Below are 13,398 nucleotides of genomic sequence, written 5' to 3' on the forward strand. Positions count from 1 at the left end.
TCGGGAGAATTTAAACAAATACACATGTGAGATCAAGTTTAGCGTTTGGACAAAATAAACATTTGGCATCGCCTCGTGGAAATAAACCTTTCATATGTGGGGATTATGGTCAGGAAACTGAGAAAAATATTTCCTCAAAGAAGTCAAGATTGCTCAACACATGTACAAGTGCTACTAAATAAAGTTTGAACAATTTTTGCAAACAGCTTACAAATGCCTTTGCTGAAGAGAAGCTTAGTCCAGTTTTAGCAAAAAGTGCCAAATTTTTTGAAAGATCCATTTGAATCAGAACTTTAATTTCCCTTGTTTAAGGTATCAGTATGTGGATTTTGCAAAAAAATTGAAATATTTTTTGGCCAGAAAAATCAGGAAGACTGATGTCTATATTTTGCAAAAAATCTGTGAAAAAAGCATTTTTCCTCTTTGAGATAAAGAGAAAAAACTAACTTCCAATTAATTAATTATGCTAATTACGCGTTGACAAATTTCTGTCACCGCTAATCAAAATTCACTCAAAGCTGTCACGATATCTGAATGCGTAATTTGTCAGGTGTAATATTTCATCACAGATACAAAACCTGTGCCAAAACTCCGAGCGGTTCTTTTTTGTCCCGGCTCGGAGCAAAATCAATTTGATTTACCCATAAATGCCTGAAAAGAAACGCAAGCAAAACTCGTGCCAGTTTGCATCATCCCAGAAATCGACAGATAAGCTACATTAGACAAATAACGAGTCAGCATTTTAGCTGCAACTGATCATGGGTCATAGTTTAACCAAGAAACATGCTGAGGAACTTGCAATAGACGCTGACGCACATGTTGGAGTTCAACATTCAGCCAGTGCAAGTCAAGCGAAATTGTTAGGAAATGATGATTTCACACCACAATGACCACAAGACATCAACATCGATAGAGATGGTGATCATAAAGCTTTGCGGAAGAACGATTGTAATTGGCAAGATGCTGCTGCAGGAAAATTTAACACGATCGGCCACTTGTTGATTCTGCCAAAGCAACGTGGTACTGCTGGAAAATGTTGGCGGACAAAGGTCTTCATGCTATGAGAGTAATTTATGTCTGTTTCATAAAACTTTCTCATCTCGCCTTTGCTGTTGTAAACTGACCCCTGCCAATATCTGTCAATACATCATTAGAGCTTGCGACGCCACTGTGTTTTTAACGCCTAAACATATCAAGCTGGGAATTCTCTATTCGTCTTTTTCACCTAAAAATGAAAGCGTGTATAGGGGTGAACATTTATGTTTACCAGCCGATTGCAACCAAATTAGCTGAGAATTGGCAAGTATGTTCCACGATCCCTCCCCTAAAAAACGGTGTTGGGCTTTTTTAGTGTAGTGTTTACACTACACTCATGCATTGACTTGAGATGGGAAAGCAAACGCTACGCTAGGTGTTAGATAATGCGCAGTCAAGTGGAACAAGTACGTAGACATGAATATGCAAAATTAGACGGGAACGGGCTTGTTATTATGACCTATTATCCATGAATGTTCTCAAGCAATGGGTTAAAAAGTTCTCCCACCTGCCAAGCGTCGAATAACTTTTTTTAGGTATCACTTCCTTGGCGATCTTCAAGAGGAAATGTGAACCAGAAAACACTCCAATTTTTGCCGGTGAAGTTTTCGCGGGATGTTATATTTTTAGTTTAGAGTTTAAACTACACTCATGCGGTAGATTGTTTGTTGGGGGAAAATTCCTATGGAGATAACGCTAGCATTGAAGTGGAACAAGCATTCCATTCATTTCAAAAGATCGGCTTTAAAAATAGCCTGCATTTTAGCCGGACATGTCACCAAATCTACTTTCAGAAGATCGAATGTAATTATATGTAAGATTTAAATCCTCCGGCCCGTTTCCAGGTATGAATTACAAGAATTTCTTGTCTTTTGCCTTAAAAGAAAAAGCAAAAACATGTCAAAAAGCGAGTTGGCAAGTAAAGATTCTTTGATTTGTCAAACATGAAAGCGAATGTTTCCAAATTTATATTTTAAGCAACATGACCTTTTCCCTACATCAACAATCCGTCACGCAAATTGAACATTTCCTAAGTATTTCCATCTATGAATGAAACTTTTGTTTGAGAGCGGAATATTTCCTCAGAAGAAAGCTTTCAGACCGTCAGACATTATAAGAAGAGTGCCGTGTGAAATCTTCGCAGTGCAAAAAACAATACCTCTGATACTTTCACTGCTGATACCATCTTTTGAAAAAAGGAAACATTTACCGCGGTTTTTTTTTTTGTTTGTTTTTTTAAGTGGAAACTGTTGCTTCACTGTGAACTAATGAACGGTTATATAGGTTTGAAGGTTAATCTTAGTTGCTACATATATTTCGGAGTCAAACACTACACTCGCCGATTGGAGCACTCGTTAATTTTCGCTTCCATTACAAAGTTATGGTTTTTTTGTAGAACGATGCGTTAACAGTGGGAACATCAAACTTTAGGAGGGTGTTGAAAGAAAACTAAGCCATGTTTGTAAAATCGCTGACACCATTTTGGAGGGCAGTCTGTGAGAAAACATTTATGATGTTAATTGCGTGACTCCGATAATTCACGCATGGAAATGAACTTGATAAATGTGGAGCAGTGATTTAGGCTAATTCTTCCAATATTTCTTTAGAATTGAATTTCTAGACATTTTTAAATATACAGTATTGGCTTTCAGAAAATGCACAGGTCAATGGGCTTTCTCATAAAGCGCACCTGTAAACGCACGAAATCCAAACACAGTCAATCCACATATACTGATACCTTAAAATCCTTTGTATTGTCTGGGACTTACACCACTCGGATTGCTGTACTTGGATGGGTGACCAACTGGAAATTCCCTGTGTTATGGGCTTTTCTTTTTTCTTCTTACTTTACCACAATAATAAAATAATTCAGTGAAACTGTAGGTCTATATTTTTTTTCATTTTGTGTTGTTTTTTTACTTCGGCTTAGGCAAGGAACTCTAGCAAATCATTACTAGGAAAGCAGCCTCCAGATTTAACCTTGTGTGTGTTGATAGTCACCCTAATCACCCAGCCTTCAAACATAGACTTGTGAAACTGTAGGTCTATATATTTTTTTTTATTTTGTGTTGTTTTTTTACTTCGGCTTAGGCAAGGAACTCTATATAGCAAATCAAATTAACTAAGGAAAGCAGCCTCCAGATTTAACCTTGTGTGTGTTTGATACCAGTAGTTACCCAAATCACCCAGCCTTCAAACATAGAGTGACTTGTTTTTTGGTGGAGACAAGTGACGGCCGGAATACATCAGCGTTCGGAAACAAAATTTCACTAAATTTCACATTTACCATTGAAGAAAAAGGGCCCTGAAAACGGAAGTTCCCAGAAAGTTTCCGTATTCGGCCAAACAGAAGGACATCCCAGATGCTGGCTTAGTGCAGCATTACTTTGTGTATAAAGCCGCACAAAATGATATTATTATTTTTCCTAACCTTCAAAAAACCTTTTCCTAACCTTCAAAAAAACAAAAAGGAATAATAAAAGAGAGAAATCAATTTGCAACGGAAGGGAACTATATCGCTTAGCCTTTCGGCTGGCTTTCGATTAGCAGCTAGATGACAATCAAACTAAGTGAATTGAACTGAAGTGTGGAAAGTTTAACATCATTTGTTTTAGCAAACCTTTTTTTGTCATTTTGTCTTTGATTCTTGTTTCATAATAACTTTTCCGAGTTTAGTGGCTAAAATTAACATAGCCACTTTAATTACGCCAATTTTGACTTTTCCACCAATCAAAGGCCAAGAATTTAATTCAATTAATGGATTAGCTGTTGACAGCTTTGGATTTTGGATGGCAACTTCTTGTGAGGATCATTATTTAATCTACCAAGAAAAAAGTCTTAAACATTACTTGCCTACCGCGCAAGAGGTGGTTAACAACTGCATCGTTAAATGAAGGTTGGGTGCCTGAGACATCCAGGAGCTTCGACTATTGGCAGTCAGCTCCTAGATGGAGACTGCTCCCATGGCTGGCAAATCCTGGCAACCCAGCCTTGAGTCCCCACACAGAAAAAATGGAGGACAGACATCTGTCACACTGATTAAACAGTGGAAAGGGAGGGAGGGAAGGGGGGAACAGACTACATATAAAATAAATTAATGCTTAACTACCGGGCAAGCAATGCTCCACTCCAATGCTAAAAACACACCTGAAATTGGGAACACATGGAGCAGTAGTACATGAGCATATCCTAAACACTGCTGACCATGAGGGAACACTGACGCTCTTTGTTGTTAACTCAATTCATTAAATTGCATTGTTGTTAACTCAGTTAACTTGCATTTAATTGTATATTACTTGTAAATCCACTAGCCCGACAGAAAAATTCACTAGCCTCAGAGCTATGAGACAGGACTTTTTTTGCATAACGTTAGAATGTAACTGTTATAAAGTAAGAGGTAGATCTAGGGTGCAAAGAAAAAGGATTTTTGGTTACCCTTCAGGCTAGTTCTGCGAGCCTGAAGGGCTTTCTCGTTGGACTTAACCAAGGCAAGTGATCAAAAAAAGTCACAAGCCTAACAGGAAAATTGATTAAACCCCAGGCTATTGGAGAGGACCTTCTTTGCACACTGATCTCTAGGAACACAACAGATTTGGAACCAACTGTGGAAATAAGTATAAAACAATTTATAGCTGTATAGCTGCACCTTCAAGTACATGTACCGGCACATGACTTGTATGTTGTCCTATTTGATATGTAGCTGTAATTACCATGTCACACTCCTCTGGATCTAACACAAGGGCTTTTAACCCATAACGCTGAACATCCTTTGCCAAGCGACCTGCAAACTCCTCAGCTGTCCCAGTTTGAGAACCATAGAATATTGCTATAGATTTTCCCTAAGAAATAAAGAGGGTTGCAAACTCAAATTTGATGGCACTTGTAACATCTTCCACACTCAAAAAGCTATTTATAGTAAAGTTCCGTAAGAACTCAACTGCTGCACTAAAAAGACATGACTGTATTTTTAGTTACAATCAAAAAAGTTTAAAGTGCACCTAACCCCCAATTTTTTTTGCTTAAGTAAATTACCATATTATGCTGAGTACTTCTGCACAAAAATGTTTTGATTTGGTTAAATCCTTGATTTTTTGTACCCTGTTGAAGTATGAAAAAACGCTGCGATTTTGGTTCGTGACAGAGTTTAAGGGGTATGGGTCTAGTGGAACTGTGACATAAAATCAAGAAGCCAAATATCTGCATATTGAATTAGTTCATTTAATACATGTACCTTCAGAAAAGTACACATAATAGGTAGAGAAAATGTCAACAAAATACGCTGTAGAGGGCTGTGACAGAACTTGGAACTTACAATAGGATTTTGTTTTACATTTTACGGAACTGGATTGTCGAAAAGCAAATAATCGAACGAAATTTTTCATGCTTGCTAAGCAATCGAAGAGTTGGTGATGTAATTGTTATGCCTACAATCGTGAGCACTCGCAGGTAGTGGTTTGTAGAGCCAGATTTTATGCAATGCCGATGATTTTGTGCAATAGTATGTAGATGCCGAAGAGAACCATTCACTGTTAACAATGTGGCTGAAGCGAGACAACCTGGATTACAGACCTTCCTTCAGATGATGCTTTAGCGATCGTTGTGGTGAGCAGCTTCACCAGGATTCACTCCAAATCTTGTGGGGTTTTAATAACACTTGTGAGTTATCGTTTAATCGAGTCAAATCTGAGTGATTGTACAGTCTACTCATAAACTGTTTTTAGAGTACAGTGAATAAATAGCCACATTCGAAGCGTGATTGATGTTTTACTGTTTGAGGAACATTTATTCACATAGCCAGCGAAGTCGCCTAGTGCTACACAAGCGTGTCATGCATAAACCAAGCTTTTCTCACACACACAAAGGACTTACAATAATATTTAGTGAAGAGTATTTCGGTCGGGACATCTAAAGAAAGTCAAAGATGAATTCCTTTCGAACTATATGACACAAAAAGGTGAAAAAGTTGTTGCAGTCTTTGAGTTTTTCCGAGTCTCGTAGTCAGTGAGCTGTAAGCATCACAGCACAACACAGCGCTTTAAAACAAAATTATGCGACCCAGCTTGTAATAGTTTAGATATTCCCCTCTTTGGCATTCTATTGCTGCCCCACCTGTAGTGTAATGTTGATGTTAAACTTTTAGAACACCCTTGTAAAGGTTTTACTTATAAAAAAATGGGTGTCACTGTGACATTAAAATTTGTTGCAATGGCAACTACAAAAGTGGTCAAAGATACCTTAATTTTTGACCGTTTGAGGCTAATAATTACTCTAAAATTAGACCGTAATTTTTTTTTTTCATATAATTATATTATTTTGTCCAAAGGACAAAAGAAACAATCTGACAATTTTTTAAAAAATGTTGTCAGAAATGTTCAGAGCCACCTTTCATTTATGCAAAAATAACGTAGCTCTGAATTCTTTTGACAGATTTCTTTAAAAATTTGCAAAAAAATTTTAATGTTTATTTGTCCGTTGGATAAAAATAATTATGTGAAAAAGAAAAAACTTTCACCAAGTACTTTTTGAGTTATTAGCCTCGAAAGGTCCAAAATAGTGTATCTTTAACCTCATATGACGTTGCCATGGAAACAGATTTGGACGTGACCATGTAGAAAGGTGTAGAAAGGTGGCTTGTTTTTTCCCCATCGATCAGCCGCTCGATTCATTTGTAGGTCTTCGTAATCTCCGTCGCTCACACTCCACGCTAGTCTGCCTAAGATTTCAGGTCAATCAAGGCCTTACTCTCCGCGTGCCCATGAAATATTGCCTGAACAATAAAACCAGTGTCGAGACTGGATGTTTTGACACAGACTGGAATTATACTAGATTGAGTTGTAACACCCAAAGCAAGTTTACTCTGATACACGGAAACACATGATAAATTATTTCTGTTCGGCATCTATCGCTGTGCTAAGTTCGGGAGCAATAAAATAAATTTCTTAGTATTCCCAGTCAAAACTTATCCGCAAATCAGATGAAGAGAGAAACATTGTCAATTTCTATAGCATTGAGGTGATTTCGGGGACCCAATCATAAGAATTTCGCTGCAGAAAGCCCCAGAAAGTCTTTGGTATAAAGAATGAGTTGAAGAGAACTGACTAAGCATGGTTCTTGATTTGACATCACTCGCTCACTCTTCCCAGATCACCTTAAACACAGTAATGGACCAAATGAAGCTGGACTTCAACCAGGCATATAAAATCAAGGTTTTTAAACCAAATCAAATAAATTTTTGCGCAGAAATACTCAGCAAAAAAGGCTATACATGTGCACTTTAATATGTAAGTAAGTAAACTTAAAGGGGCTAGGTCACAGTATTTTAGGTAATTCTATTTATTCTATTCTATTTATTATGGCATGGTGCAAATAATTATTTGAAGTACACCATTTTGGTTTTCTCTTCTGACCATATGTGATACAAAAAAATGTTCCCAGGCAAATAAAGTTACAGTATTTAATTTAACATGGTTATCAACTATGAAACTGTTATCCATTTTGGATAGTAAAATTTTGAGAGGGAAAGTAAAATTTGAAGTCTACTTTCCAAAGTGGAAAGTGGTGAAAAAAGTTAGTGTCAAGCCCTGCTTACCCCAATGGGTAGTTCTTAGTTTTACACATCAAAATTGCTATATCTTGTAACCAGTCTGTTATAAAGAGTTGGTAGATTGGCTACAACTCATATGAGAATCTCCTTATGCAAGCTAATCTACCGACTCTTTACAAAGCTGGCAAAGTCATAGAGGGCAGCAAAGTCCCCCTTGTAAGAATGCCTGCAATAGTTTAGTAGATGTCAACAACCTTCAATTAGCTTGCACAGGAACAGACAGAAGATCTTTGTCCACTCTGCTGCCACAGCTTTACAATCAGGGTGATTACCGGGTAATGCAACCAAATACAGGGAAATGAAGGAACCCAGCAGCTGTGCAAACTGCCTGAACTTTGTGATGTAAAAACATTTACAGCAACAGAAGACAGAGGAAGTACTAGTGGGATCATTGAATAAGGACTGTGAGCTGTTGTTTGTTGAATGAAACAATATGACTTATCGAGAAAGGAAACACAAAAAGTAACTAAAAATTAAATAAATGTGACTCTGAACACAGTGAAAGTGAGTGACTTCACTGTACGCACTGTATGCAAAGGGCAATGAAAGCAAAATGGCTTGACCTCAGAAGGAGAGCTGCAAAATCACTGAGGCCCTGTGAAAGCCCTTAGACCACCCTGCATTAGTGAAGGAGACTTCTTGCAAGCATCATCTTGAGTTTAACCTTACCCAGATTACATTTAGCCCCATTTAACAAAGTACTGAAAAAAAAAAAACGAACGAACAACACAAAAATATAACAGGCAGCATGGCCAGCCACTTCTAGACTGCTGTTTGTGTAATTTCCATCCATGAACAAACAGGAATATGGCCATGACCAAACTGAACTAAATGCCAGTGAAAATCGTTTCCTTGAATTGAAATGCAGGATGGACTTGGCATACAACACTGAAATACCACAAACAGCCTTGAACACGTGGACCCTCCTTACACACAGATCTCAGTCCGAGGACACATGGAACCGGCACACACATGCTTATCAAAACCAATGAGTACCATGGTGAATGCAGGCACTCTTTAGTTGTTTACTCCATTAAATAGCATTTAACTGCATTAAACAGTGCTCAAGCTAATAACCCACACATGATTCTTGACTTTGACATACCAGAAAATGATGCACAATGTTATACAAAATATACTGTCTTGCAGTATTGATATATGCTACCCATTTGCTTACACATGAAGCAACACGATACTCATGAGCACCCCTTGTAAATCTTTAGTTAGATAATTATGTAGTAGACACTGTAGTCCAAACCTGAAATGAGTGCAAAGCCTAAAGCTACACAGCCCTGGACATACATTGCACCTTATGCACCCACTGTGTGCCTATAATAATTACATACATGTATAGTCTGACTTACAGATTTTTTCATTTTTCCAATGAAACTTGTGTCCTCATGGGAAACCTTAGATGTTGGTCTGTTGAATCAACAGGAAACTTGTAAGCATTAATGTACAGTTCTTGTGATATACTGCTGGCATTTTGATGCAATTTGTGAACAAGTCAAAAACATTAAAATTCTAGAGATTGGGGATGGCTTGTCCCTGACAATGCATTTTTTCAAATACAATGTATTTGATTTAACATGTGACACATTTACAGCAAATCGATACAAAAAAGATTCTCAGAGATCGAAGACAAAGACTACTACATTGAAAACTTTCCCAAATCAACTGTCAAGCAATTTAAAGTCCTCATTTTGTATCCCAATGGTGAGGTTGTTGTACACACTCCCTTCAATAATTCAACGTAGTAAGTTCCTTATCTCAAACATGGCACTGTGAAACTCAGTGAAAGATGGTGGCTAATCATGAAACTTATATTTTACAAGTTACTCATTGTGTCTCAGCCCATCAGAGTTTTACAGCTGCCACCAGCCACAGAAAAAAAAATGGCATACAGTGCATTCAGAAGCAATGACATTTCCTGAGGATTCTTAAATTATTTTATGGAAATTTGCCAAAAAAAATTAACATACAGTCTGCTCAAAAGTAAGTTGTCAGTCCTTTGAGCCTCGAGACAAGAGACTTGATTCTTGAAATTCAGAAATTTCAAGTTTCGAGCCTTCAGTTTTGACTTGAGAATTTTAAGTTTCGAGTTTTAAGTCGAAAAAACCTCTGCAGTTTCGGAGCACGCAAACAAAACCGGCATGTTCCTTTATGGAATCAAGACAAGTTTATTGATCATGACCATCACAGATGCACACTCAGGGTCAAAAATGTTATCCAAATAAGACTTCATCCTAATAACATCAATAGAGACAGTGGAATTGAAATTCCTGAAGCATGGATACCTATGATCAGAAAACACAAAAGCCATTCAACTAGAAAGCAGACCTCTGAGGGAACAACATCTGTTAGTCGGAATAATAATGAGGATCGAAATGCACCAATAGTGCTCAGCGAACCAATGTGCATAAACAGTGACACGTAAACAATCGACCTCATTGCCTGATGAAGACAATCTTGAGCTCTTAGAGCTTAAAACTGTGCTGGTCACGTGACCACTCAAGGGGAGCCATGTGGGGGGAACAACAAATGCACCCCCTCCCCTTATCCCCTTTACCTACGTCAAACAATGTTGCGACTGACAAACAAACACAAATGGCAAATAAACACCTTGTGTGGCATTCCATTGTTGACTAGTTCCATCCGAAATTAAATACTTTTCTTATATGCTAATGCTGGCCAAATTTAATTCCCACCATCCTGATCTGTGAAACCAAAAAATCTTTTAAATCAGCATCCAGTGTTGTATTGAATTCCCGTTTAAAGATTGAATAACTTGCTCTGAATATTGGAGCAAATAATTAAATCAAATTTGAGGAGGAAAACTAGTCAGAGCTGCTTTTGCTGCATGGGAATTCCCTGGAGAACTAATTTACCAATGACATAAATCTTGCAAGTCAGGACATGTTTGTCTTCCTTCCTTGTTTTCCTTCAGATTTCAGAAATCCTCTAGATGACACAGTTCCAAAAATACATAATGGTAAAAAATCGAACATTTTACACCTAACATGGTAGGTTAAGTTCAAAGGATTTGTTTTGTTTCCATTGGTAGCAGATTTAAAGCTTTCAGAGCATTGCGTGATTCTTAGCGAGCAGTGCCTTGTGAAAGTTAAAATTTGCTAACGCCAGCACATTCCAGGACACAAACGTAATGTAAATAAATGCAAATTTTTGCCAGCTAAAGCATATTTTTCTTTTAAAACATGAAATTTTTAAAATTTCAATGTGAAGTATTTTGAAGCGTTTAATCAAAATACTAAATTAGTATTTTGATTTAAACGCTTCAAAATACTTCACATTGAATTTTTTAGGTAAACACCAAAGGATTGCAAAGATTTCAAAGGTAGCTGATAATAGCTTTGAAAAATGACGTGACTCACGGTCTAGCTGATCGAAAGTGAAACTTGTCATATCAGCACATTCTTTTACAACAACATATTAAATGGTATTTATTCACAGATTCTGGCCCGCTGAATTCTATTTCTCTTTGAAAGCGTGGAAATTTAGTATTTTAAAATAATAATAATAATTTCTTTTTGCATTGTTAGCCTAAGTGTTGTAATGTTAATAGTATTGACTTCATAAAGTAGAGTAATTTTTTGTAACTATTTTTTCACACTGTCTAAGCTGTACTGTAAAGTAGCTCCTTTTGTAAAGTTAGTGATCTATATTTTGTAATCATCGTAATGTTGTATGTTTAATGTTGTAAGTACTTGCAAATAAAAATAATAAAAATAAAAAATAAAAAAAATAAAAACCAAAGGCTTCGATTTTCAGGAACAAACGGCCATTTTTTTTCTCTTTCCTCTCACAAGGCATCTATCACGTGACATCGCATCACAATGAGATGTCCAGTCCTTTTCTTAAAGCGAATCCTCAACATGGCGGCATAGAAACTAAAAGCATGGCTCTGACACGTTTTTCAACCTCCCCGGACAGTTAAATAATGCTAGAAGGAATGATTTTTACGCGATGTGTCGAAAAACTCATACTGCTGGCTGACTGTGGAGAACGTAAGCTTTGCAAAATGCCTTTGTTCTTTGCATATGTAATTTCTGAACAACGAGGCTAGATCCAGCGAATTTGAATACAGATCAATGTTTAGCACACATAAGCGAACTTGCGTGCGAAATTTGGACTTCTTTGTGACAATGTTCAATTTGGCCAAAAATCGATGTGTTACAAGTTTTTGCTTTCGGTCCTTCAATTATGATGTCACAAGTTTGTATTTCCGACAATTTTACAACAATTTTTCCGAGCACTCTACGATTTTTTTAGCCTAAAAAAGCATTTTTCAACTTGCAATATCTCTGCGAAGTAATGACCGATTGCTTTGAAACTTTGGGATATGTTTATTTGGCTCTTAAAATTAACACATGGGCAAAAAATAACAAAAATCGCAATTTCTGTTCATTTGACCTTTAAAGATTTTTCTTATCTTTTTATTTCTCATGGCTCCCCTTGCGCGTTTTTTTTTTTTTTTTTTTTTCAAGCTAGTTTTCTGTGCAGGTTTTTTTTTTGGCAATTGCCTAACACTCCCCCCTCAAAAAAATTCTGGTTATAAACCTGGGGCTTATACAACTTCGTAAGGGGTTTTGTGTGGGCTTATAAGCAGAGGGGCTTATATCCGGGAGGGCTTATAAGTGGTCAAGAATAAAAAAACTGTTTCGAAAGGAGCCACAACAGTGTTGATCAAAATACGTTTTTAGGCTAAAAACGCATAAAAAACAACATTTAGCCCGGTTCAGTACTGTCATCCAGCAGAGAGGGGATAATATTTGAGGGGGCTTATAATCAGATGTATTTTTCTGTTTCCAGGTAGATGGGCCTATAAGGGGGGGGGGCTTATAACCGGAATTTTACGGTATATTGCAGATAATCTTGGAACTAGGTTGCCTGACACAATGTCACACAGATTGTATGAAGATAAAGTACCTGTCAAATGTTGTCACCACAAATAATGTGTTATGTTTTATTTCCGCTCGGGTGTTATTTCCACGCGCTAGATAATATATTCGACTTCAACTTTGAACATTTAAGGACACAATTGTGTCACACAACAAGAAATTCTGCAGCAAACAGACCAAACAATGTCTTGACATACATGGCACAGTAAAAAGAAGCCTAATTTTAAAGGCAAAAGACTCCACTTATCCTAGATTATTGCTGTAAAACAAATTATAAAAAGACGGGGGCAGCTTTATATAGTCAGAACTATTACTAGTTATTTTTACCAGTGGGTCTTCGTTTGAGATGGGAGGCGCGGTGGCCTAATGGTTAACGCGCCGGACTCCGGAGCGAGCGTTCCGGGTTTGAGCCCTCGCCGGGGTCACTGTGTTGTGTTCGTGGGCAAGACACTTTACTCTCATAGTGCCTCTCTCCACCCAGGTGTATAAATGGGTACCGGCGAAATAATGCTGGGGGGTTCCCTGCGATGGACTAGCATCCCATCCAGGGGGGAGTAGAAATACTCCTAGCTGCTTAATGCTAAGGAAACCGGGATAAGCTCCGGCAGTATGCGCCACTTTGGCTCGAAGCTGACCTTCGTTTTAGACTACAGGGTCTTCGGTCTTCGTTTTTAGGCCTTCGTTTTCAACACATCCAGTGGATAAGTGTTAACAAACATACTGTGCTATCCACTGAATAGTGATTTATCCGTTGGATAGCATTATCCACCTTTTGAACAACATGAGGCCAGATGATTACTTGAGCAAGAGCTCAACCGATCTCAATATTTACATCTGTAG

The 13,398-nt window shown here is 37.6% G+C and overlaps 2 protein-coding genes across 2 annotated transcripts in view; one reads left to right on the forward strand and one right to left on the reverse strand.

Moving 5' to 3' along the window:
* LOC144647372 (NADPH--cytochrome P450 reductase-like) overlaps window positions 1–13,398 on the reverse strand; it is a 73,759-nt gene that overhangs the window by 59,801 nt on the left and 560 nt on the right. Inside the window, exons 2-3 of the mRNA XM_078507175.1 lie at window positions 9,004–9,061; window positions 4,746–4,874 (exon numbers count right to left, since the gene is read on the reverse strand). Of these exons, the coding sequence (XP_078363301.1) occupies window positions 4,746–4,874; window positions 9,004–9,061 (187 nt within the window). The remainder of the gene's footprint in view (window positions 1–4,745; window positions 4,875–9,003; window positions 9,062–13,398) is intronic.
* The window catches only part of LOC144647380 (uncharacterized), a 308,906-nt gene that overhangs the window by 11,623 nt on the left and 283,885 nt on the right, over window positions 1–13,398 (forward strand). The gene's annotated exons all lie outside the window — the stretch shown is intronic.

The sequence above is a fragment of the Oculina patagonica genome, chromosome 3 (assembly GCF_052425735.1).
Source record: "Oculina patagonica isolate OP01 chromosome 3, crgOcupat, whole genome shotgun sequence".
Lineage (NCBI taxonomy): Eukaryota > Metazoa > Cnidaria > Anthozoa > Scleractinia > Oculinidae > Oculina > Oculina patagonica.